This window comes from Notolepis coatsorum, assembly GCF_963971535.1.
Source record: "Notolepis coatsorum genome assembly, chromosome: 7".
NCBI lineage: Eukaryota > Metazoa > Chordata > Actinopteri > Aulopiformes > Paralepididae > Notolepis > Notolepis coatsorum.
This window is the reverse complement of record NC_140171.1, coordinates 140,201,782-140,228,238: the sequence shown is the minus strand read 5'-3', so window position 1 is coordinate 140,228,238 and position 26,457 is coordinate 140,201,782. Positions and strand designations below refer to the sequence as shown.

General features: G+C 41.7%; 2 protein-coding genes across 8 annotated transcripts in view; one reads left to right on the top strand and one right to left on the bottom strand.

The window, feature by feature from the left end:
• arfip1 (ADP-ribosylation factor interacting protein 1 (arfaptin 1)) overlaps positions 1-16,069 on the bottom strand; it is a 41,751-nt gene extending 25,682 nt beyond the window's left edge. For 3 of the 5 annotated variants that reach the window (XM_084318034.1, XM_084318035.1, XM_084318037.1), the window contains exons 1-3: positions 15,897-16,069; positions 13,492-14,445; positions 1,166-1,267 (exon numbers count right to left, since the gene is read on the bottom strand). In XM_084318034.1, coding sequence (XP_084174160.1) covers positions 1,166-1,267; positions 13,492-14,445 — 1,056 coding nt within the window. In that variant the 5' untranslated portion in view covers positions 15,897-16,069. The remainder of the gene's footprint in view (positions 1-1,165; positions 1,268-13,491; positions 14,446-15,896) is intronic. The other 2 variants (XM_084318036.1, XM_084318038.1) reach the window with 2 other exon arrangements.
• A 5,070-nt stretch (positions 16,070-21,139) lies between these two features.
• fam193a (family with sequence similarity 193 member A) overlaps positions 21,140-26,457 on the top strand; it is a 93,113-nt gene continuing 87,795 nt past the window's right edge. For 2 of the 3 annotated variants that reach the window (XM_084319220.1, XM_084319219.1), the window contains exon 1: positions 21,442-21,547. In XM_084319220.1, the coding sequence (XP_084175346.1) occupies positions 21,515-21,547 (33 nt within the window). In that variant the 5' untranslated portion in view covers positions 21,442-21,514. Of the gene's footprint in view, positions 21,548-26,457 lie in introns of all 3 variants that reach the window. The other variant, XM_084319218.1, reaches the window with a different exon arrangement.

The following is a 26,457-nucleotide window of genomic DNA, read 5'->3' as shown; positions in this document are numbered from 1 at the left end:
AATCCCAGGAAACACCGGTAAGCAGCGTTTACTGCATTTCACTATAAATCGTGCCATTCCTCGCTTGGATCAACAATCAATCTGAAATCAACGGTATTATCGGTATTATGTTTAATCATGCATGCATGAAAGGGTGGGGGGGTTATGCTTCGATCGTCACCAACGGCATACGTTGTGGAGTAACATTACAGGACACACGGATCAAAATGAAGGCATGCTCGGGTCAAGCAAGATTGATAACATATAGCCCTTACCTTGACTAGGAGGTACTGCAAAAAGAATATTCCAATTATCTGATCGCCATTCCAAGTATTGATCTCGATCGTGTTGCCAAGATAATCCACCAAAATACATGAATCCACGGTGCTTGGTTCTCCCCAGTCCATGTGTTATAAACGGTGCTACTGCCCGAGTAGGAAAACCCAGACTGGATTTGTTAGATCAACATACAGGCTGAGCCAGAGTGAATCCAAGGATGTGCAATAGCGGCCGCAAGGCGTTAGGCGGTGGTATTGGACGTTTGCGATCTCAGACCCATTCAGGACAGCCTGCACAAGGTGCCTCGATGGATTATGAATGGCAATAGCGAATAAAAGAAAAGTTATTTGGCACTGAACCGTTGGGCCACAGAAACGAGAATTCTCGTGAACGGCAACCAAAGGGTTAAATGCTTCTTTTTTTATAGGAAGAAATGTTATCTAATATTTATGGCTTAAAACCAATTTCCAACTATTAGTTACACTTTAAATGGAAACATTTAATTTCTTGATTCAGAACAATTTTATTTTGATTGAATTGATTTGAATTTCAAGGACCTTTTAAGTACCTTGTTAAGAAATGGGCTGTTTTCAAGGAATACCAGGACTCAAAAACTTTTTTTGGGTCAAGAATCAAGCACAAAATCACCTGTTCTCTCCCATCGTCTTTCCACAAACCGTCTGTGGGACCCAATCCATATTTTGTAAACCACTCGCCTACACTATGTATGCCTAACTATTAACAGTATATATGCGTTTTGAGATCAGTTTGTTCATTGACCATATTCACATGCCGACCATTTTGCTCTTATGTCACGCTCAGGGTTCCCACCTCAGGTGTTGACCAAACGGTCACTGTGTGAATATGGAGGTTGTGTGTGTGTGCGGAGGAAGCACTCAGTCCTCACCCTCTGGAAGCCTTCCTCTGGGCTCTGGTCCAGCTCTCCATTGCTGGTGACTGAGATCTCTGCGGCTGGACTTCTATGGGGCTCGTCGGCCATAGTGCTTTCCTGTATGGAGAGAGAGAAAGAAATGGAGCACATTCATTTCCTCAGCCTTCCTCAAAAAGGCAACATTCTTGGAGCTGTGTTTGTTAGGGGTAGAGAGCTGATGTAGGCTGCCATCTTGTGGACATTACCGGAAAAGGGCTGTGCATTAGGCGGCACAACACCGTGCTTTTTATAATATATTATCTGTAGAATAGCTTCTAACAGTAGCCTATGTTTTTTTGGTATGTCATTGTCCACCTTTTGTCAGTCGGTCGGTTCATAATTTAATACATTTTCCAGATGTCAACAGGCCCCAATAAGTGAAGATTTTAAGGAAAGAGATAAAAGAGTGCAGCATTGCAAGATTCAAGATTTTGGAATTCCCAGTCAAGTGCAACCACTGAGATACTTTTGTTTTGTTTCCCCCCCAATCAATTTTAGGTTTTTATAGCATAGCAGGCTGGAGATGTGTAAGCAAGTGCATGACATTTTCTTCATCCTATTAATTATATAGAGATGTTAGGTTTGGCATACGTTTTGTATTTAGCTTAACCCTTTCACTACCACACTACCAAATGGTTAACCCTTTCACTGTGACAATACAGGTTAACCTTCTGTAGTGTGGTAGTGAAAGGGTTCAAATGTGTCTTGCATTGGTTCCTGTACATTCATTACCCAACTATTTCTGAGGCTATAGGCAACAATGACTCGCCACCTTATAGAATAAGACAATTTCCACTGACAGTAGGGACCACACACACATACCAACCCAACATTTGTTGTAAAAAGATTGTGATTTAGACTACAATAATAAAAAATTAAAAAGAAGGCTGAGTCAAACCAGTTGATTCAAATATTCTATGACCTCCATTAGCAATGCTTTATGCAGTACATACAATTTCCAGTCTTCCATCCTTATTCACTGAGCCAATGTCTGGTCTGCGGAAAATGCAGGGTATTCTTACTATGGCGGTCATTATTTCAGACCAAGGGAAACTATGTCGGTCGCACAATAAGCTTAGTCATTACACTATATCTGTGGTATGGCTGAGCTTAAACAATTACCAAGGAATCTGGGCTGTGACTCATTCATCAAACTCTTGAGAAAATGAGAACACAACACATCAGACTAAGCTAATTCAGTGTTATTAACCCTTTCACTACCACACTACAGACGGTTAACGGTCTGTAGTGTGGTAGTGAAAGGGTTAACCTTCTGTATTGTGGTAGTGAAAGGGTTAACCTTCTGTAGTGTGGTAGTGAAAGGGTTAACCTTCTGTAGTGTGGTAGTGACAGGGTTATTAACCTACAGAATTCGGCCGTGCTGGACTGTGCCCTTATCAAAAGGTCTGCCCTTCAAGCCATAAGGTACAATAACAACACACATGTCCTCTAGTGGCAATTCACCAATCTTAAACCACACCCTCTTTTCTTGATCATCCAATCACAACTTTGTTCACTCTTCTCTGCAGCGCCACACTGAGGGAGTCACTACCAACCACAGGCCACTAGCAACAGGCTAAATACACTGTTCTGTGCATGCAGCTAATGTGTACAGTATTCGAATAAGTATAAAGAGTATTAAAAGTATTGTCAAAATAAGATCCAAGAAACCCTTGTGGTAGAGTAACAATCGTGGAAAAAAGGTGTGGTTACAAACCATGTTGATGAAACCTAGGGCTGAACACTTCCAAGCTTCAAATCATTGCTGTATCCAACCAACTTACTGCTCATCTCTTACAGAATGACCTCCTAGACCCTAATCAGTCAGGCTTCAGGACTGGTCACTCCACAGAGACAGCCCTCATTGCGGTCACAGAGGCACTTCACTTAGCAAAAGCGAAAGGCCTCTCCTCTGTCCTGATTCTCCTAGATCTATCTGCAGCCTTCGACACAGTCAACCACCAGATCCTCCTTGCGGCCCTCGCAGGAATGGGAGTGGCTGGCTCTGCGCAGACATGGCTGTCATCATACCTCAATGACCGCTCCTACCAAGTGTCATGGAGAGGGACCCTGTCGGCCACCCGCCCCCTGCGGACGGGTGTCCCCCAGGGCTCGGTTTTAGGACCCCTTCTCTTCTCCCTCTACACTAAATCACTGGGTAACATTATCACGTCTCATGGCTTCTCCTACCATTGTTATGCCGACGATACTCAACTCTTCCTCTCCTTCCCTCCCTCAGATATCCACGTCTCTGAGCGGATCTCGGCCTGTCTGTCCGACATCTCAGCCTGGATGACGTCCAACCACCTCAAACTGAACCTAAGCAAAACAGAATTGCTCCACCTGCCGGCCAAATCCTCCCCCCTAACCGACCTTTCAATCACAGTCGAGAATGCAGCTGTGACTGCGTCCCCGACCGCCAAGAACCTTGGTGTTGTCCTCGACGACCAGTTGAACTTCTCTGCTCACATCGCAGCGACGACCAGAACCTGCCGATTCCTCCTGAGCAACGTCAGAAGGATCCGCCCCTTCCTGACAAAAGAAGCCACCCAACTCCTCGTCCAATCAACAGTCATCTCCCGCCTCGACTACTGCAATGCACTGCTCGCTGGCCTCCCGGCCACTGCCACTAAGCCTCTTCAACTCATTCAGAACGCAGCGGCCCGCCTGATCTCAAACCTACCGAAGTCGGCCCATGTCACCCCACTTCTTAGGGACCTGCACTGGCTCCCCATTGCTGCACGAATCCGCTTCAAGGCCCTCGATCTAGCATACCGTGCGGCAAAGGGAACCGCTCCCGCCTACCTCCGGTCAATGGTCTCTAACTACACACCCTCAAAACCCCTACGCTCTGCATCTTCTGGCCGCCTCAGACCTACTCCTATCCAAGCTCCGGGAGGGTCATCAAAGAGAAGTCGCCTATTCTCAGTCCTTGCCCCACAATGGTGGAATGAACTACCCACCCCAGTTAGGACAGCCGAATCACGTCCAATCTTTCGCCGTCGACTAAAGACGCACTTCTTCAACCATTATCTGAATTAAAATCGAACCCTAACTAACCGTACTGTCATGCACTTGTCCTAATAAACTAACCTACACTGTAGCACTCAACACTTTGATGAACATTGTTGCTCAGCTGATAGAGTTGTGCCCTTCCTGATGGCTTGTCGTACAGAACTTGTAAGTCGCTTTGGATAAAAGCGTCAGCTAAATGACTAAATGTAAATGTAATAAACACCAAAATCATTATTCGAACACTTTATTTTTTTTACACCTCCAAAAATATTAATTATTTTCAGAAAACCTACCTATATAGCTCTCGTCTACCTGTGAAACTTTGTGCTTCTCAATGAGGCTCCATTATTTGTCCTGTCCGTCGCTGTGCCTCGCTGTCTGTGCACTGGTGATAGTGTTTCCCACAGGATTTTGTGAGACTGTGGTGGGTGAACCTCTGGCCCTCTAGGGGGGTCCGGGTGCATGCGCCCCCCCCCCCCCCCCCCGGAACTTTTTTTTACGTATGAACGTTAAATGCATCAATCTGGAGCAAAATAAAGAGGCTAGATCTATGATGAACTTTGTGCTCAAAACACAAAATCGACTAGAGCATACATTTGAGCCATCAAATGCCTGTCTCTTTTTGTTGTTGTTGTTGTTGTGAAGCACTTTGAGCTGCAGTTTCTGTATGAAAGGTGCTATACAAATAAAGTTTATTATTATTATTATCAAAGAAATGAGGCAAAAGTGGTTACCTGTGTTGAACTGGTTTATTTTTTTGAAAATAAAATAATATACTGGATTACTATTACGACTACTACCACTGCCAATACTACCGATACATCCCTATTGGCAAACTTTATATTTATAAAAAAAAATTAAAAAAAAGTTTTATTTCATTAACACTTTCCGTGCCAGGCCAGCCATGCGGAACCCCGTTGCGTGGCACACTGGCACCACCCACTTCAATGACAGAGCTCTCATATTTGCGAACACATAAACGATATCTTAAATTATGGCTATGTGTCTAATATGGCCATCGCTTATCAATGACTTGTTTGCAGTCAACATTGTCGAAACAGATTTTTCTTCTTCTTAAAATCGGTTCATTTCCGTTTTATACCATTTTGAAAAACGCTAGTTTTTTTTAAAGTTTCAGAAAAAAAATTAAGATTCTGTGATAAACGCCCTTTACTGGAATACACAAAACGTGTGTAATTTTTCGGCCCATTTATGAATAGTTTTCAAATAAACGCTAGATTATCGATAGTATATTATGTGTACTTATGCACGCTATAGAAGCGGGCTGAAAATCTATTATCTTATTTCCTGATCGCACACACACGCTGATATATAGGTGAAAATAGCTTGGATTATCCCAAGACTGGTAAAATAGATTCCTTACCTCAGATCAGATGTTCTCCAAAAAGATTATTCCAATTCCTGATCGCCATTCCAAATATCGATCGCGTTTATTGATCCAACGCTGGGTACTGGAAACACATATTCTCCGCTGTTCTGGTGGTGGGCAATGACTTGGATCGTCTCCGGTTACTTGTCTGACAAGTAAAATGTGGAAGCAGGACTTTTTTTTCTCCATGTGTTTCATTTAATCCAATCCAAAGGGGTGCAGTACCATCCGGAGAGACGATAGGGGGCGGTATTTTCCCTGTTCGAGTTCAGACACTGGTAACGTGAGGCTAGAAATCGTCGATAATAATAAAAAAAAAAAAAGATTAAAAACTAGATCTCTCGTCGGCTGGCACTCAACGGTTGGCATGAACTAACGAGAAATCTCGTTGTTGGCACTGAAAGTGTTAAAGATGTTTGGTTCATTATAAAACTGTGGCGGGACCAATTAGACTGTAATTAATGGGAAACACTGGGTGATATCTCGCTTGGGCAGAGTAGCTCCCGTGTTTTCATTAACCGTTTAAATACGTCCCCTTGGCTTCCACGGTATTGACAAGCCTCTTGTCTTGAGCAATGAATGAGACTACAGCATCAGTTATGACTTACTTTCTGTTATCTGTAAACGGGCTTCATCATCATAGATAGAGACATGCATTTTTTGTAAGACGCCTGTGGTTGATATTTTTTTTATATTTCTTCCATTGATGCACCCAATAACATAAGGAACTGGAAGACTTTTTTTAAAAGACAGGCCAAAGATGGATTCCAGTCCTCTTTAGTGGTGGAGAAGAGGGCACTTGTAGAGTGCACATTTTGGTTTTATAGAATAGAATAGAAATCATTTAATAATCCAAATTCGGCACTACAGTTAGCTCACATTGAACAACAATAAACATTTAGGTAGTCAATAGGACTAAAATAAGAATAAGAATATAATAATATTAAAAATAATAAAATACGGTCCGGGATATACATTCTGGTATGTATATACCACGTCTAAAATCTTAAATATAAACTATCCAGACAAAAATATACAGAAATATATTATTGTAAGCCTGTTGCCAAATAATGTGGACATGTTGGTCTTTCTGTCACACAACGTAAAGTGGCTTGAGGACTCATATCATTCAAAGCACCAGGTATGTTAGTTTGTGTTAAGGCTTAGACCACAGAAGCTATTTCCATGTTTTCGCCTAGTTTGATCAATGCACACTTAAAGTGAAGGAAGGCATGGTTTGATTTATTGCTTTTTCATGTGCATTTATTGTGCTTTTATTAAGCCTCAAAGGAAAACTCCAACATTTTGGGAAATTAGCTTATTTGCCATCTACCCTGGAGTTAGACCCTGGAGGAAGACGTTGGGAACTAGGCTAATGGAGGAACCTACTTCCAGTGACTGGCACTAAGCTAGGCTAACGGTGCATGTCTTCCTACTCCTACTGCATGCACAGAGAAGAAAAAGGGTATGCATCTTCTTGTCTAACTCCAGGGTAGATGCCAAATAAGCTAATTTCCCAAAATGTTGGAGTTTTCCTTTATCACTTTCTTTTTGTTCATGTTAATCCTAAGGCAACAGAAGCAATTCCGCTAATTATTTAAGATATCATGTCAAGGACTACACTGACGTAGGGGTGGGAATCACCAGTTTCATCATGATACGATACGATATCGATTCTTTGGACAACGATACGATATTTGCCGATATCACAAAGTCTCTCACGATACAATACGATTAGATTAGATTCAGGTGCCTGCAATCGATATGAGATGATATCATATGCCCATTTAACACAATCGGTAACATTTAGATCAACTAAAAAAAAGTAACGAAAATATCATTTGACATTTGTATTTTTGAGCTCTTCCAGACATTTAAAGGAAAATCAATTTATTGTTTTTAATACAAATAGACCTCCTGTTCACTGTAAAGTGCCACGTTTTGATATATTGAGCTTTAAACTTTAAGCTCCATTTTTTGGAACTCAAAACTCAACCTAAAACCCCTCCCTACCTTCCTCTCCCAAACTGTTCCTACAACAATTTGTTGATGTTGCATGATCATGTATAGGCCTACATTTATTATGCATTATATTGTTTATGTTTAAATAACATTTAAACATCAAACTCCTCTGACCTCATCTGGTCTTTCCAAAGACGCGCGCACACACACAGAAAGGGAGAATGCTATGCTGTAACGTCTACACACACGGAGCTACTGCTGTTGTTCTTGGGCGGATATGAGACTCGCCACAGGATTTTCAAAATAAGAGTATCGATATGAATCGATCTTATTACATTGCATCGATCCGATTCGATCGTTGATAATTACATCGATGTATCGATCTGGATCGATGTATCGTCCCACCCCTACACTGACGGGGCCTTATTTATTTTCATGAGCAACTTTGATTAGACCTGTATAAAGAGGCTATTTTGATCGACTATAAGCCCATTTATGTTGTGGATTAGCCTACTGCCGTCTTTAGTTTATGTAACAAAAATTCAAATACAGTAATAAAAACAATTATATAAGACACTGTCATAGAAAACCATCATGTCATTGTAGCACCAGCTTAGATAAAAGAAACCTTCCCCATTATGTTTTTGAACCTGTAAAGGGTTCAGGTTTGCTACCGTAGCTCTGGTGTTCTAACTTCTTAAAGCAATTAAGTCAAGGTAACTAGAGGCTCTACCATTTAAGTTGGATATGACGTGCTCCATCCTCAACTGGGATTAGGGATTTCCTATCCAGTAATCTTGCCCTCCTGGCTAGGTATCTAGTTCTGGCATTTAAATGGTCTAAAATCGTATTCAATAAAGAACTAGTCCAAGCTGCTTTCATGTAATTTCTATAGGACAGAAAGAGCAGAGGCCCCAGCACACTGCAGATCACAGGCATGGGACAGCACAACAACCTGTGGAAAGGCTAAACTAAATATATCCTAATTGCTTCCATCCAGACCCTGAATCACCAATCCCTAGTCCTGCCTAATTTTATCAGGCAAATATCCAGTTCAGTTCAGAGTTTTATTTGCCACATGGAATCAATACAATCAGAGTTTCTTCATTACACAATCATAAATATCATTCCATGGACAAAAGGAGCAGGAAGAATAATAAATCTTATAGTTACCTGCCCCTTATTCCTAAACTAAACAAGTATTTACTTAATGGTCGGCGTACAACCTAATTTACACAAAATAATAATTTATACCATTATACAAGAAACACACAATCCAGTTAAACAAGAAAGAAATTGACATTGATGTATAGCTATACTCTGTCATTGTCGCAAAATAATTGACCTTCACTGCGTTTAGAAGAACTCTGTGTTCCAGAACGCTGTGTCGGTCAATTATTTTGTGACATAGACCTCGTAGCTATACATTATCCCTTACTTAATTTACAACACAATATGAACCTGACACCACTTATCCCTAAAGCTAGCCTATATCCACTGGCAAGCAATTGTGGTCTAACAGGACCAAACTGACACAAAGACGTACGAGCTGAACACCCCTGACAGAAATGTTCAATGAACCGTGTCAAATATAGGCCTAGTTTAATTATGGTGATTCATAAAATATTGTAAAGAATAAACAAGTCACTTAGGTATGAATGGTACGTGTGCTATATTCTGTTCCTCTGCATGAATGAACCCATCTCAAACACTCTATTTTCTTGATCCTCCAATCACAACAGTTGCTTCCCTCAAGAAAAGAGGGCAGGGTTTTGACATGGGTAATTTCAGGGTATAATGGAAAAAGGCTTGCCTCTCTTTAGAGACGTGTTAAACTAGGGACAGACCTGAAACTACCCGTTTATACAGTTTCGTCAGTGGGAATTTTCCACACATTCCCAGTCATTTTGAACACATTTCCTTCTCATCCCTTGTAGAGATGGGGCCTAAAAGAAAAAAAAATTGTTTCCGGTTGCCGACTGACCCTGCCGATTTAGGTGCGACCCAATTTATTTTACGAGTTAAAAAAAATTAAATTACAAAAAAATTATTTAACAATAAAGTTTCATAAAAATCTTAGTCAAACCTTTAGTATTATGGATATTAAACATGCTGGCAGAGTACATGCATCCATGTTGTTGTGAACATTTTAATTAAATAAAGAAATTCCCTATCCATAGTTGCCGTGGGAAAGAATAAAATAAAAAATTAAATTAAATTAATTCCCTACCTACCCATGGCATTAACTGACAACCAACAGGAAACAAACAATATTTTCTTTTATGCCTGGTATCACATATGAGGCTGACTGTGTGTTTCCTGATTCTGGTTGTTCCCACAATTGTCTGGACGCAGGTCCATTACTATTGTGACCATTATTAATAGCTCTCTGTAGGGCTGTACCGAATAGTTCGAAGCTTCATTCAAAAACGTTGACATTCAAATTCTAAATCAACATTAGAATATTATTATTATACATCTTTTTTAAATTATTTCTTTTATGAGTCTATTCATTCTGTTTAGTAAACCAATGGGGTTTTTCTTCACAGTTGCAGATAAAGATTAGGCTACACTAATATTATAGTATACGAGTAGTCATAAAGTGTTTAATAAAACATTTATCAAAATGATGTAGCCTATCTGCATCCGCTTGGCACTCCATTTAGACGTCACCATCACTTCCATTTGTTTGAGGATATAAAAAATAATAATAATAATTGAATATGACGACAGACATTCATTCGAAAACTTCAATAGAAGCTTCTAATGTAAATTCAATTCAATATCCTTTTCCACTGCTATGCAGATGATACACAGCTGTACCCAACCCTAAAAACTAACAACTCAAACAAATATTCAATTGGCCTTATTGACAGCCAAAGTAATCCGAGAAGGCTGCAAACCTGCGTCCCTTAGAAACCAGACAGGTAGCCAACCTGGAGGCTTCATACATAGCAAATTGAATACAGATGTAGGCAATGCTTTATACATAACAAGTAGGTTCATGAATTGTTATGTAAGCCCGAGAGGAGACAAGCTGAAGATGCTGATTTTGTTTGGGTTTTGGATGTTGCTAAAAATAACATGCTACTCCCGTCTCCCGGGCAATTGATCATATTCACACACACCAGCCATTTTGCTCTTATGTCATGCTCAAGGTGGAAAGTGGAAACTGGAAAGGAACCCAACCTGAGAATGATATAAGAGCAAAATGACCACTGTGTGAATATAGTCAATGAAAGGCAGAGGCCATTTTAGGGTTTTATCTGTCATAATATGGCATATTCAAAAATCCTGTTCCCAAGATAACTAATTCAAGAAAAGGTTTGTGAAATTATCTGGCATTTAGCACAGCGTGCTAACAGTGTAGCCAGACAGTAGCTCTGGTGTCAGGTAACAGTAACACACAACATAAATACTTCAGGGACACACAACGCCCCAGTCACCCACATGCAGGCACACTGTGGTTTTTACTAACAGTCAAGGTAGATAAGACAAGCCGCCTGCCTGATACTCACTACAAAACTGATTGTTCTACATCTCTGATTATATATATATATATATATATATTAAAAATGGAAAAGAAACAAAAATACCCCAAAAAGAATCTGAGGTTCTGGCAGGAACTGACTTAACTTGCTGACTTAACCCTTTCACTACCACACTACCAAATGGTTAACCCTTTCACTGCAACAATACAGAAGGTTAACCGTTTCACTGCCACATGACAAAGTGTTAACCCTTTCAATACCACACTACAGGTTAACCCTAACCATCTGTAGTGTGGTAGCGAAAGGGTTAACCTTCTGTAGTGTGGTAGTGAAAGGGTTCAACAATACAGAGGTTCTACAGCACAGAAGTAGTCGTGTGACTTCTAAGAATGCTAAATTAAAAAGGGTGAGGTGTGTCATGTAGGAGAGAGTGTTGTCTCTTGGGAGCACAGTAGCATGGAAACAAGCTGCCGTGAGGGAGAAGGGATAAATAACAGCAGCCAGCGACCTTGTCATCCGATAAGCTACCCTCAGCTTAAGCCGTAGAAGAATCATGCACTTTCAACCTGATAGAACTTGATGATGCAACATCAAAGTGCAATGAAAGATGGATGAAATCATCCCAAATCCATGCATGAATTACGATTCAAAACATGGGCTGTTCCCGACTTGTTGACTAATGAATTTGTTGATTTAAAAGCGACAAATCTGTAAAATTGCATTTTTCCATAATGTAGTCATCATCTTTCGACAAATCTGTAAAATTGCATTTTTCCATAATGTAGTCATCATTTTTCTGGAAATAACTAATTCAATATGGGGGGGGGGGGGGGGACGACGACATACAAATCAACTAGCCTAATTGACTGGGGACAGTCACAATCTGCAATTATATTTTTATTTTCTTTAGGCTAGATGTGTTTAACCCTTTCCCTGCCGCACTACCCTTCACTGTGACAATACACAGAAGGTTAACCCTTTCACTGCCACACAACAGCCGGTTAACCGACCGTCGGTTGTGTGATAGTAAAGGGTTAACCTTCTGTCGTGTGGCAGTGAAAGGGTTAAGCTTTACGATGCAACATTGGGAATGTGAACCATTTCCATGTATCGATGCATCGTTACACCCCTAGAACCAACCGCTTGAGTGCTCACTCAGACATATCAGCAACCCTGCCGACCTGGGACTGCGTGGGAACTAGGGCTGGCCAGAATGCCATTTTTTAGGGTTAGGAGGATGTTCGTTGCGGTTTACAAACGAAGCTCCGAAGGTTCGCGCTCTCACAGAAACATGTTAATAAATCAGGAATACCATAGGCAGCGATGAACCATTATTTTTATCCGATTATCGGATTCCAACTTAACAGATGTTTAGTGGCGTTGTGACATTACATGCCATATTAGAAACCTTGTTAGTTCATCAAGCATGGACGACGTGCAACGCAAGGTAAACACAGACACATGCCTCAGTCAGAGCGAACACACACACAGATATGGTGACTCACAATGAACAAACAGGACAGTCAATCATTTAGCAAAATGATCTACACAGAATACAAATTAAATGTTTAAATAAAAATAAAAAACCTGAATCATTCGAATCCTGAATTGAGCTTCCAATGTCAAAATAACCAAAGAATTCCTAACCATTGGAACGTTTGGGGCCAGCCCTACTGGGAACGTGAAGGCAGGAGTCCAAATCCCACACCCAGTTTACCCTGAGACAACCTGTTGAATTCATGAGCTCTATCCACTCACACAAGCTACACACAGGAAACACTGGAAAGGAGAAGGACTCATCGTTGCAGAAATAAGTAGTGCGTGCAACACACACACACTTCACAGCCATTGTCAAGGAAGTGGAGAGAAGTTACTGACAACAGGAATCGTGACTGCTGCTAATCAGCAGCAGAATATGACTCAGACAATGACGGCAAAGATAAATCCAACTTGGCATTCATTCCATCACTTTTACATGAGCCGATATTGACATGAAGCAGAGGGGGGAAAACATGCAGTGGTTCAATCGTACAATACAACATAAGATCACCACCATTTTCACCGCAATTACAAGGAATCAGTAAGAAACCCACCAAGCAGAACAGAGAGGAAAGGTCCATTTTCTAAAACCACTACAATCCCACCAAAAGGTCAAAGAAATCTCAAACACAACTACCAACGACAATTCTAAAAACTAAAATCTATACAGTAACATAACAACCAATTCACTGCAATTACTCAAGTTCATGTTATAGGCTATTTAAATGAAGTTGAATATAAAAATTCCAACTAATATTCAACAAACAATATCATCATAAGAAAGTAGCACCACCACCACAACTATTAAATGAAAGTAAAAATCGACAACATGCAACATGAACAAGAGCACTGCAATGAAAGACCAAAAAGAGGACGATAGTTAAAAAGTGAAGATAAAACGTCACCTTTGTTTGAGTGTGAGAATCTCCTTTTTCCTCTGGCGTTTCAGCTGTTTCAGGATGAAGATTTGTCCTGTGTTCCCCATTGTCTACAACACTGGCAGCCATGGGTAGAGCATCGCCACTGGGCTCCAAATGCACATCAATGTTGTACGCGTGTTCCTGATCGTCTACACTGCTAGGCACGGGTACAGCATCCCTACTGCGCTCCATATTTACATCACTGTACGCGAGTTGCCAATCGTCTACACTGCTAGGCACGGGTACAGCATCCCTACTGCGCTCCATATTTACATCACTGTACGAGAGTTGCCCATCGTCTACACTGCTAGGCACGGGTACAGCATCCCTACTGCGCTCCATATTTACATCACTGTACGAGAGTTGCCCATCGTCTACACTGCTAGGCACGGGTACAGCATCCCTACTGCGCTCCATATTTACATCACTGTACGAGAGTTGCCCATCGTCTACACTGCTAGGCACGGGTACAGCAGCGGCACTGCGCTCCATTATATTTACATAACCGTGTGCGAGTTGCCCATCTCCTACACTGCCAAGCGTGGGTAGAGCGTCACAACTGTGCTCACCGGTCATATCAGTGTGTGTAACTTCACTTTCTCCCTGAGCATCCTCAACAACACTTCGGTCAAAATCCTCGTCACTGTTTTCAATATCGTCCTCGACACTGGGAGCGTCGCTGTCAAAAAGCATTTCATCTCCGCCGTCTCCATCACTATCATAGCTATCTGCGTCCGCATCTCTTAGAGCCCCTCCTAGTGACGCCTCTGTATTACCAGCCTCCTTACAATCCACTCGCAGGTCCTCGGCTGAGGTCCTCCCAGAGTCAGCCTCAAGACTAACTTCAGACATACCTGAAAACAGACAGATAGAAGAGAGTGAATAGGTTCTATTGTATCTGAGTTGCCTAACTGGAGTTGTCAGGATGGATCCCGGCATCTGGAAAAGGGGCGAAGTGACAGAATGGCGAAAAAAGAAAACATTATATTTAATATAAGGCACAGGCATAAGCTGCTGTGTTAAACAGAATTCAAAAGTGCGTTATGATGACAGCCATGTTTCTGTGAACCGTGAAGTGTACTTGGCCCCATTTAGTGAGACAGAAGCAGGAAAACATCAATAATAGAACCCTACGGGACTGGAGAGGTTAGGTGCCCTTGTTGATATATAAAATATATTTTCTCTACCAATAATTGAGCAAGGTTCTATAAACATCACCAAGATGTAATCCCCATCCCCCACAAACCAGCTTTTTAGCTCTTTGGTGTAGTGATATTTTACCCATGATAACTGATTAGTTTTATGACATTTATACCTATAAGAGTACAAGGATCTTCCTTGTGCATTATAGCAGGGTCGATTTAACTACCAGTTTACAACACTAGATCTCTCTAACACACACACACGTCAAAGTTCAATGGCAGTAATCCTGCAAGATGATGTTGTAAGCAGGTACTTGTTGGGAGGAAGTCCAACCAATACAGTTCAACAACTGCGACAAAGGACGTCAATAATGAAACATCTAATGTTACGTTGTTATCTCTAATGTCACGAATGACAAAAGGGGTGTCTGATAGTCAGCCAACAGTCCATGTTTGTTACCACAAAGCCCCAGACCATGTTTTGTTACTTACTGTACTTAACGTGCAGTAGTTGTTGGTTGGAATAATATTTGATTGATTGATTGAACATTTTATTAACAGATTGCAGAATGGGTACAGTACAGTACAGCTCAATACACAATTGTTAAGGGGATGCAGACCAGAGAAAGACTTTCGTCTTGTTTACATCAGGGTCCCCCCTTTTCAATTCATCATAACATATATACATGACATACAGATAGACAGTACTGCTACATCTATACATTTATGACATACCAGATTTACAAATACAGTACTGTTTGTGATACAAAAAGAGTCAAGAAAATAGAGTATATACATTTGACGAAGAAACTGTACATTGGAGGAGGTTGGTGGGTGGGATTAGCAATATTAATAGTATCTAACGTTATCTGAAAAAATTAAATAAAAGATGATATCTGGCACGCCAGGGCAGTGACGTCACAAGTCGTGAGGTGTTAACTAATACTAGCTAGATAACGTGAACAGAGACTAGTGATATTATCGACCATGTCACACTATATAATAAATGAGGTAAGCTAGCTAACGTTAACTGCAAGAAGAACAAGTGTGCATTTCAACGACCCAGCTATAATAATAATAACGTTATCGTCAACGTTATTACCAAACTCGACCAGGAAAGGTTGGGCGAGGTTAGCTGTAGTAGTAGTTTTGTGAAATAAAACAAACTACACACACTCGCTCACTTAGCAGCAGTCTAGCAGCACGTCGCGTCGTTAGCGAGAGAGAGGATGCGGATCAGAAGTTTACCTGCTGCGGATGTAGTAGTTAGCTTAATGGTTTGAATCCTTAACGGACGTAGATAACGTTACTTCTCTTGTCTTAACAACAGCTAACGTTATACAAAAATACAATACAACTAGAGAGAGCTGTTGTTAATTCCGCGCCCATTGACTCCCAACAGGCTGCTGTCGCCACGACTCGTCTCTGTCTGGACCCGGAAACACCAACTCAACGCTCCATCAGCAGCCAAGGCGAGGTTTGCTGCACGCGCTCTCCCCCCGCCGGTTAAAATACAGTAGCGCGTGCAGGGTAACCGTCAACATTGTTTTGGGGGGTAGGATTTGAATTTTATTTAGTTTTATTAGGTTTGTAATAGGGTGCATGGTGATGTTAGGGTTGGGTATTTTGTTTTGTTTGTTGGTTATTCTTTATTATTTTCTTTTCTTTGCCGGGTAGCAAATTAGGGCAGCAAATTAGACCCAGGCAACTACCGCCCTCCTGATGAATTGAAAATGGGGGACCCTGGTGGAAACAAGACGAAAGTCTTTCTCTGGTCTGCATCCCCTTAACAATTGTGTGTATTGAGCTGTACTGTATTGTACCCATTCTGCAATCTGTTAATAAAGTTTTCAATCAATCAATCAATCAAACCCTGTTTCTATTCTTACCTCCATCTCGAGAGTCATGGAAAAAATAGTCTACGAACAGGTCGAAAAGTACCCAGCGGGGGAAAAATCAAATCTACGAATTCCAATCTGGCTTCAGAACATCCCACTCCACTGACACATGCCTTCTCTATGTAGTATATTTTTGATTGGTTATTAGACATTATAGCATAATCATACTGTATAGTCTGAAACCAGACAATAATGTGGATTTAGCCATCTGCCCCAAACGGCTGGAACCAACACTTACTCATCAAACCGGTTCCCCAGAGAGAGCCCCCATCTGAAGGCCAAAACCAGTTGGGGTGTGACTGAATGACCTTTTGTTTCTAGACTGACAGAAACACACACGGGTTAAGTGATCATTATATGATATTCTGTATCCGCAAAAAGCTAAAGCAAAAGGCTGGCTGTCACAAAACAGTCACATCTAGAGACCTCAAAACCTACTCTAGCGAGGCCTTTAACCTTGAACTGGAGAGCCTGGACTGGTCAGATGAACTCAATGGTACACTGGTTGAAGAAACCTGGCTTGGCTTCAAAACCAAATTCTCAACAATACTAAACAACATGGCCCCCCTAAGAACCACCAGGGTAAAAAATCGCGCTGAGCCGTGGATGCACACTGAAATACTGACCGCTATGAAAGCCAAAGACAAAAAATGCTCTGAGTTTCGTAAAAGTCAGTCAAAGCTTACCAAAAGCACGAGCAGTGAACTCCAAGCCCACGTGACTGAACTCAAACTAGAAAGAAACAGACTAAGAAATGACGTAACCTCCATGATAAAAACTGCAAAAAAAAATTTCATCAATGACAAAACTGAGGAAAAGAAAAATAAACCAGTGAACTTTGGAAATTACTCAATAATCAACTAGGCTGCAGTAAAAAACTTAAAACCAGGTTCTCAAACATAAACATAAAGACGGACAACACGCTCATCACAGACAAACTGGATGTAGCCAATTACTTAAACACTTTCTTCACAAACATAGCCACAACACTGGTAAACAAACTACCCTCCCACTCAGGGAAGTATGGGGTAGAACACATAGTAGCATACTACAAGAACCTAGGCGTCCACAAAGACGATTTCAAACTGGAAATGGTAACTACAGATGAGGTACTCAATAAACTGAGCGCCCTCCAACCGAACAAGGCCACTGGCCATGACAACATCCCCTCCAAATTCCTCAGAGACTCAGCAGCCGCCATCACCCCAGTCATCACACACATAATAAACCTCTCCATAAAACAGGGACACGTCCCCAAGGACTTCAAAATAGCGAGAGTAACACCCCTGCACAAAAAGGGCAGCAAATTAGACCCAGGCAACTACTGCCCTGTTTCTATCCTTACATCCTTTACGATGAATTGAAAATGGGGGACCCTGATGTAAACAAGACGAAAGTCTTTCTCTGGTCTGCATCCCCTTAACAATTGTATGTATTGAGCCGTACTGTATTGTACCCATTCTGCAATCTGTTAATAAAGTTTTCATTCATTCATTCATTCATTCCATCTCGAAAGTCATGGAAAAAATAGTATACGAACAGGTCGAAAAGTACCTCACGGAAAAAAATCGAATCTACGAATTCCAATCTGGCTTCAGAACATCCCACTCCACTGACACATGCCTTCTCTATTTGAACGACCACATCAAGCAAGAGGTGGACGCGGGCAAATACTGCAGCATGGTCATGCTAGACCTACAAAAGGCCTTCGACACTGTCAATCACACCATTCTGATTGACAAGCTAAAAGCAATTGGTTTTGATAGTTTATCAGTGAGCTGGATACAATCCTACCTGGAGGGGAGAGAACAGATGGTGGAGGTAAATGGTACCCTATCCCCCCCCCTCACAGTGAACTGTGGTGTTCCACAAGGAAGCATACTAGGACCACTACTGTTCCTAATTTATGCAAATGACATGTTGTCAGCTTGTGACTGCAACTTGTTCCTGTTTGCGGACGACTCAGCCCTGCTGGTCTCTGACAAGAACAAGTTACAGGTTGAAAAAACCCTCAGCTCGGAACTAGGCAAAATCTGCATATGGCTCGCAGACAACAAACTATCATTACACATGGGCAAAACAGAGTCCATTCTCTTCGGTTCAAATAACAAACTCAGCAAGACCAACGGCTTCTCAGTTACAGTGGGTGACAATATTGTCACAAGGAAAGATGAAATTACCTACCTGGGTTCCATCCTAGAGGCTAATCTTTCCTGTGACAAAATGGCATCCAATGTAATAAAAAAAGTCAACCAATGAACTCGATTCTTGTACCGGATCTCCTCTTTGGTAAACAAGAATACCCTGAAGACTCTGGCAGGAGCACTCATTCAAGGGTACTACGACTATGCTTGCACCTCATGGTACCAAAGCACCTCAAAGGCACTAAAAACCAAATTACAAACATCTCAAAACAAACTAGTCAGACTACTGCTTGACCTGACTCCTAGAACCCACCTCACCCCTGCACACTTTGCCAACCTAGGATGGCTTAGAGTAGACGACAGAGTACAGCAACTTGCAATGGGCCTGGTCTACAAGATACACTACACGACCAAGTAACCCATGTACATGTCAAAATACTTCCCAAAGGTCAGTGAATACCACGATCACAACACCAGAGGGAGCTCCACAAATCATGTAAAACCCAGATTCGGCTCAAACAAGGGACTAAACACGTTTCGCAATTATGCCACAACAATGTGGAACGCCCTACCCAAAGCTGTAAAGGAATGTAAATCACTACCCACCTTCAAAAACACTCTCAAAGAACACCTACGGGAGACTGCAATTCAAAACTGGCCCCTACAAATGTCCTAACCCAGTTGTACAATAAAGACCAAGCATGGCTATTCCAATGTACAGCCCCACCAAACCCCACCCCACCTACCCAACCTCCTCCAATGTACAGTTTCCATGTCAAATGTATGTCAGTATTCCAATGTACAGTGTCCCCCCCCCCTACCCAACCCCCCCCCCCCCCCCCCCCCCCCCCACCTCCAATGTACAGCCCCACCCCACCTACCCAACCTCCCCCAATGCACAGTTTCTATGTCAAATGTATATACTCTTCTTCTGGATTTTTTTAGTATCACAAACAGTACTGTATTTGAAAATCTGGTATGTCATAAATGTATAGATGTAGCAGTACTGTCTATCTGTATGTCATGTGTGTCATATGATGAATTGAAAATGGGGGACCCTGATGGAAACAAGACGAAAGTCTTTCTCAGGTCTGCATCCTCTTAACAATTGTATGTATTGAGCTGTACTGTACTGTACCCATTCTGCAATCTGTTAATAAACTTTTCAATCAATCAATCAATCAATCAATCAAAGGCTGCACTGAGATCAAGCAATAAGAGCACAGAGGTGAGGTTTGAGTCAAGAGAGAGCAGTAAGTCATTTCATCATTCAAATCATGTCAAACCCAGATTCGGCTCAAACAAGGGACTAAACACGTTTCGCAATTATGCCACATCAATGTGGAACGCTCGATAATCCAATGTACAGTTACCCCCCCCCCCCACCCCACCCACCCAACCACCTCCAATGTAGTTCCCCCACCCCACCTACCCAACCTCCTCCAATGTACAGTTTCTACGTCAAATGTATATACTCTCTTTTTTAGACTATTTTTGTATCACAAACAGTACTGTATTTGTAGATCTGGTATGTCATAAATGTATAGATGTAGCAGTACTGTCTATCTGTATGTTGTGTAACCCAACCCCCTCCAATGTACAGTAAATGGCCAAGTATGGCTTTGTCAATATTCCAATGTACAGTGTCCCCCACCCACCCCCTACCCAACCCCCCCCCCCCCACCTCACCCACCCAACCACCTCCAATGTACAGTTCCCCAACCCCACCCCACCTACCCAACCTCCTCCAACAGTACTGTATTTGCAAATCTGGTATGTCATAAATGTATAGATGTAGCAGTACTGTCTATCTGTATGTCTTGTGTGTCATATATGTTACGATGAATTGAAAATGGGGGACCCTGATGTAAACAAGACGAAAGTCTTTCTCTGGTCTGCATCCCCTTAACAATTGTATGTATTGAGCTGTACTGTACTGTACCCATTCTACAATCTGTTAATAAAGTGTTCAATCAATCAATCAAGTGTATGTCATATATGTTATGATGAATTGAAAATGGGGGACCCTGATGTAAACAAGACGAAAGTCTTTCTCTGGTCTGCATCCCCTTAACAATTGTGTGTATTGAGCTGTACTGTATTGTATTGTACCCATTCTGCAATCTGTTAATACAATTTTCAATCAATCAAACTACATCGGATGTTCACATGCATTTCACCAGAGGGGCAAGTAGAGGGTTGATTAGTTTAGGTAAAGGATGGGTACATTTGTGTGGTTTTAAAACGAGTAACACTTTCATTTACATATTTCTCATAAACTATGGATCATTCTTTGTGGCTCTTGTAGGCCGACAGGGCACAAGAAGAAGAAAACACCATTCCCCAGAAGGCCCCGCGCGGGAGGGACGTACTGTTGCGTTGGAACGCCGCCGCCGCCGCCGAGCCCCGAGAGTCTGAGAGGAGTCCAGTCAGTAGCAGCCATATTGGAATCTCTCAAGTCGGCTGGGCACTTTGATGGCACTGAGTGTCTGTCGTCTTCCAGAGTCTCTAAAACATCGCTATCCTCATTTTATATCGGGAGGGGGGTGGGGGTGTTCAGTCAGACATTCCAACCCGAGACTCTGCCACTTCTGGACGGCGAGTTGTCTCTGAGAAAAAAATGAGTCCAACCGACGCTAAACGGGGAGCTAAGCGCAGGAAGAACAAGCGGGGCGGTGGCAGTAGCTGCAGCAGCACGGTGTGCAACAGCAGCGGGGGCAAGGCCGGGGTCGCCTCGGCCCTGGGGGGGGCTCAGGGGGGGACGGCGACACCCGCCTCCGTCGTGAGCTTCCTCTCGCCGGGCGGCAGCACTGGGAACGGGAACATGGGCTCCTCCATCGCCGGTCTAAACGGAGAGGTGAGAGAAAGTAGTAACGTCACACCGTGGATGTCAGAAAGAAGAAGGCAGGGCGGATAGCATTAGCAGCAGCAGCAACACAGCAACGATCACACATCTGATCTGGGCCTGAGCCCGAGGCGAGGAAAGACGGCTATACCTATAGCTAGTTATTTGGATAATTAACCCCCAGTAGTTGGTGTACTATACTATACTTCACTGGCTGGTTAAGCCTGCTGGCCAACAAGCTAGTTAACCCCGCCTTGCGGAGTTATAGACCGCTCTCGTTGTCTCGGCCTGATGTTATTATGTCTTACCATCGCCCCACTGATAACGTTACTAGCATAAAGCTAGCTGGTTGGAACCACCCAAACTTTGACAGTTTGCAGCCACAACGCTATAGCAAACTAACCAACGTGTTATAGCTAACATTAGCTATACTGTCCTCTGGCTGAACTGCTATTTGCTCAGCTGAGTTGGTCAACAACAGCTCGCTGCACAGGCTAACATATAACTAAGCTAATGCTTGTTGTGGCTGCTGCGCTTTAGCGTCAAATTCAATCCAATCTGGCCTTGGTTTGTCACATAGATGTTTTGTTGTCTTTAAGCTAAACGGGCCTTCGATGTTTTGTAACCTCTTGAGTTTAGCTTTGAATTTACCCAGCTAACTATGGTTAACGTTAACAAACGGGGACGTTTCTATCAGCCATCCGATTATCTTGCAAACCCGTTTACTCCTATCCAAGCGATGCTGATTTGATAGCTTGCAATGTAGTTAGCTTGCTCACTGTTTTGGCCCCGGTGTTTGCAGTCGTACCATCTCATAAAGATAAAGATCCATTTCACTCAGGCCATATGGCATCAACATCAACCATACAATTGACCACAATAGTTCGTGTTCAACAGGATGTTTTTAATTTTTTTTTATCTTGAGTTCCTTTTCTAATTACCCTTGTGTTATTGTATGGGGTCTAATTGTAGAAAGGATGAAAAACATCCAACAGTCAAACATGGTGATCATGTTTGTTACACAAACTCATAGCTGCCTAACAAACTAACCCAGTCTATATTATTAGCTGTAGCTCCAAGTAATTTCTTAATGTGTTGTGTGTAATTGACACAAACATGTCTCACACACCATTAGAATTACTTGACACTTAATCCCTAAACCAACCCTTCAAATTTTAGAGAGGGAAATTTGTGCAATATTTGTATTGTCTTTCCATTGGACTGTTTTATATTGATGTGTCCTCTGATAAGGTGCTGCTATTTATTTTGTGTGTTGTCATGTCATATCAACGGAACAACCACAACAGCAGTTGGTTCTTGGCTGCCGACTTTAAGTTAGAACTGAACAACTTGTAGCATAACCTCACATTACCCAGTTTTTCTCATCCAAGATGTGAGTGGACTGTTTCTTCCCAAATTGTACTGTAGTCACTTCATCTGTATATATTTTTTGTTATCCTGAAATCAAATGTTAGTGGGTTTTTTTCAGTTTAGTTGTGTGTATTGTTTTTCCCATTTGTTGACACTGAATGCAAACTCTATCAATCATATGATGGCACATTGTCTGTTTACTAGTCTATCCATTTCCAAACTGTAATTATGTAACCAATCCATCCACTCACTGTGAACACATGCCTGTTCAGTAGGTGGTGAACTCAAATGACCATACCAATATTCACCATCATGGCTGGCTAAGCAGTAATATTCTCCTTGGCTAAGTAGTAATATTCTCCTTTGCTAAGTAGTAATATTCTCCTTTGCTAAGTAGTAATATTCTCCTTGGCTAAGTAGTAATATTCACCATGGCTAAGTAGTAATATTCTCCTTGGCTAAGTAGTAATATTCTCCTTGGCCTACTACTTAGCCAAGTAGTAATATTCTCCTTTGCTAAGTAGTAATATTCTCCTTGGCTAAGTAGGGGTGGGACGATACATCGATCCAGATCGATCTATTATCAATAATCAAATAGGATCGATTCAACGTAAAAAGATCGATTCATATTGCGATACTCTTATTTTGAAAATCCCGTGACAGCGACGTCATCGCCCCGCGCCCAGTGTTTTGAAACTCCGTTTAACATAAACAGCACACAGCAGTAGCGTCTAGAGCGTCACTAGAACAAGACTAGTGTGCCTATTCTGTGACCCAAAACATGTCCCTGCTGTTTAATTCCGCAACGGGTTCAATGCATCTAACCTGCTTTGCAATCCTCGCCACTCCGTTATGCCCACGTCGCGTTAAAGATCGAAGATAACGTTACGTTAGCGTAAGCTAACAAGCTAACCCAGAGCCGAGCAAGACTAGTGTGCCTATTCTGTGACCCAAAACATGTCCCTGCCGTTTTATTCCGCAACGGGTCCAATGCATCTAACCTGCTTTGCAATCCTCGCCAGTGCCACTCCATTATGCCCACGTCGCGTTAAAGATCGAAGATAACGTTACGTTAGCCTAAGCTAACAAGCTAACCCAGAGCCATAGGCAGAGAGAAGTGGGGACTGGGAAGGAGGGTGCATTCTCGGGATAGCCCCACTAACAGGATCTGGCCGGCTTTTCCAGCCAAAATACAGCTCTGTGACAGTGAATAGGATATTAATATAGAGAAAAAAAGAAAAACGAACCAAAAACAGTGAACAGGTCTATTTGTATTAAAAACAATAGATTGTTTTTCATTTAAATGTCTGGAAGAGCTCAAAAATAAAAATGTCAAATGATATTTCCATTGCCTTTTTTTTTGTTGATTTAAATGTTACTGATTGTGTTAAATGGGCATATAATATCGTCTCATATCGATCGCAGGCACCTGAATCGAATCATATCGTATCGTGGCAGACTGTGTGATATCGGATAATATCGTATCGTTGTCCAAAGAATCGATATCGTATCATATCGTGATGAAACGGGTGATTCCCACCCCTATGGCTAAGTAGTTATATTCTCCTTGGCCAAGTACTAGTAATATTCTCCTTGGCTAAGTAGTAATATTCTCCTTGGCTAAGTAGTAATATTCTCCTTGGCAAAAAATAGTAATATTCTCCTTGGCTAGGTAGTAATATTCTCCTTGACTAAGTAAGTAATGATAGGTAATTGTATAATAATCAGATTTACATACTCTAGGTCTAGGGTCATTGCTTGTTGGCCAAGCTGCAAAGCCGGAACTCGTAATAATTTTCACCTAGAAAGTTCTATATAAAGCCGTCAAACAGCGACCCCTAGGAAAATGTACCCCACTTCATATATTGCACTTGTCTTATTTTTTTGTATACACTTTTTATGTTTTGGTCTGATGTGTAGGTTGGACTTAAACAAAACAAAATGAACAAAGTGAAAATACCAAGCGGGGCTCTTTTGCCTAGAGGTCACTGTTTGACAGCATTACAGACTCTACCCTTAACCCTAACCTTATTGGAGACCTCACCACTAACCAAAAATAGACATGTTTAGTCAATTACATTTTGTAGGCGAAACTTTTTTCCAGAACCAAAGCGAGCGATGCCAGGGACATGCTGGTTTGGGGAGCAACTCCAGGGACATGCTGGATGAAAATGTTTGCACGCACAGGTGTTTGCTGTTGCGGTGGTTTCATCCAGAGACTGTCCCTAGAGACCGCTGAAACCAGATTGCATGTGCATTCACAGAACATCATCACTGTTTACACTTAGTAAAGGGTTTATTGAGATGACGATAACAAGCGAGGACCACTATGTCATAGAGTGCATCAGTCATGCAGTCTAGTGCAGAGAACGTCTTCCCCATTCTTGGAACCCATATATAACACAATGATGGTACTCTTCAGAGTAGTTTCCAGTAGGGCTGCTCGATTATGGCAAAAATCCTAATCACGATTATTAAACGTGATTACTCATTGATTTGAGAACATCATATGACGATGACTGAATATGTTTGACCTCTCTACTCGACCAAAGGCTACCTTTCCGTTAGCAAAGACGTTTCAAAATAACAGGAGAAGCACGCTGTGGCTCCCTCCCTCCTATTATTACCTTTATTTAGCCAGATAAAACATTAAGAACAGGTTTCTTATTTGCAATGTCGATCTGGTCAAAGAGGCCCCAACAGGAATACAAAAATATATATATATATTAATAATAAAATAAAAACAGTTTAAGAATCATACACATAAACACATGCACCCACAGCCTATGTACAAAAAAATATAAAACTATTGTTTGGGGGAAGGGGCAGAGCACACCGCTGTGAAGGAAGTGTGCGCTGCATTTACAACACAAGACAAAATGAGAGCAACACGGCATGCGGCACAATAATAATTTATCTTGTTTTCATGATCGTGGCCAAAATCGTAATTGAAACTTGATTAATCGGCCAGTATTTCCAGCAATTTAGATCCAAACTAACTGCCAACCAATCGTCAGGAGTTTGCCACTTTTGATGCTGATGTTCAAAACATTTTAGAGGGAAGGGTTTTGGGCAATGTGACCAAATGAGATCCAAGAATGGAGTACAGCTGGCTAATGAGCTATTAACATGATACGTCTGATGTCTTGTACCTTTTGAACTTTTGACGTACATTTTTTTTTAAACTTTAAAGTCAGTGTAAAGCAATAATAAATGTGTTCTGAGTTTCTCACACCACAGAAATGTGTTATTAACCACTCAGCCAAAATTGAATAATCACTGAGTTCATAAAATTAGGTATTTTCAAATTGTGAAAAAATAAGCACGCTGAAGGTGCTGAAACCACGCCTCAGCTCTTCTCTCTCTCCCTGCCTCTTCTCTCTCCATGTCTTTCTCTGTCTTAATTTCACCTCAGTGAAATAACACTATGTATGTATTGTATTAGGGATGTGCATGCCTGACCAAAGTCATTTTAGAATAGTCTACTGTTCTCTTAACTAGTTCAGCGCCAGAGGTAGGGTTGTCACGATACCAACATTTTAGTTTCGATA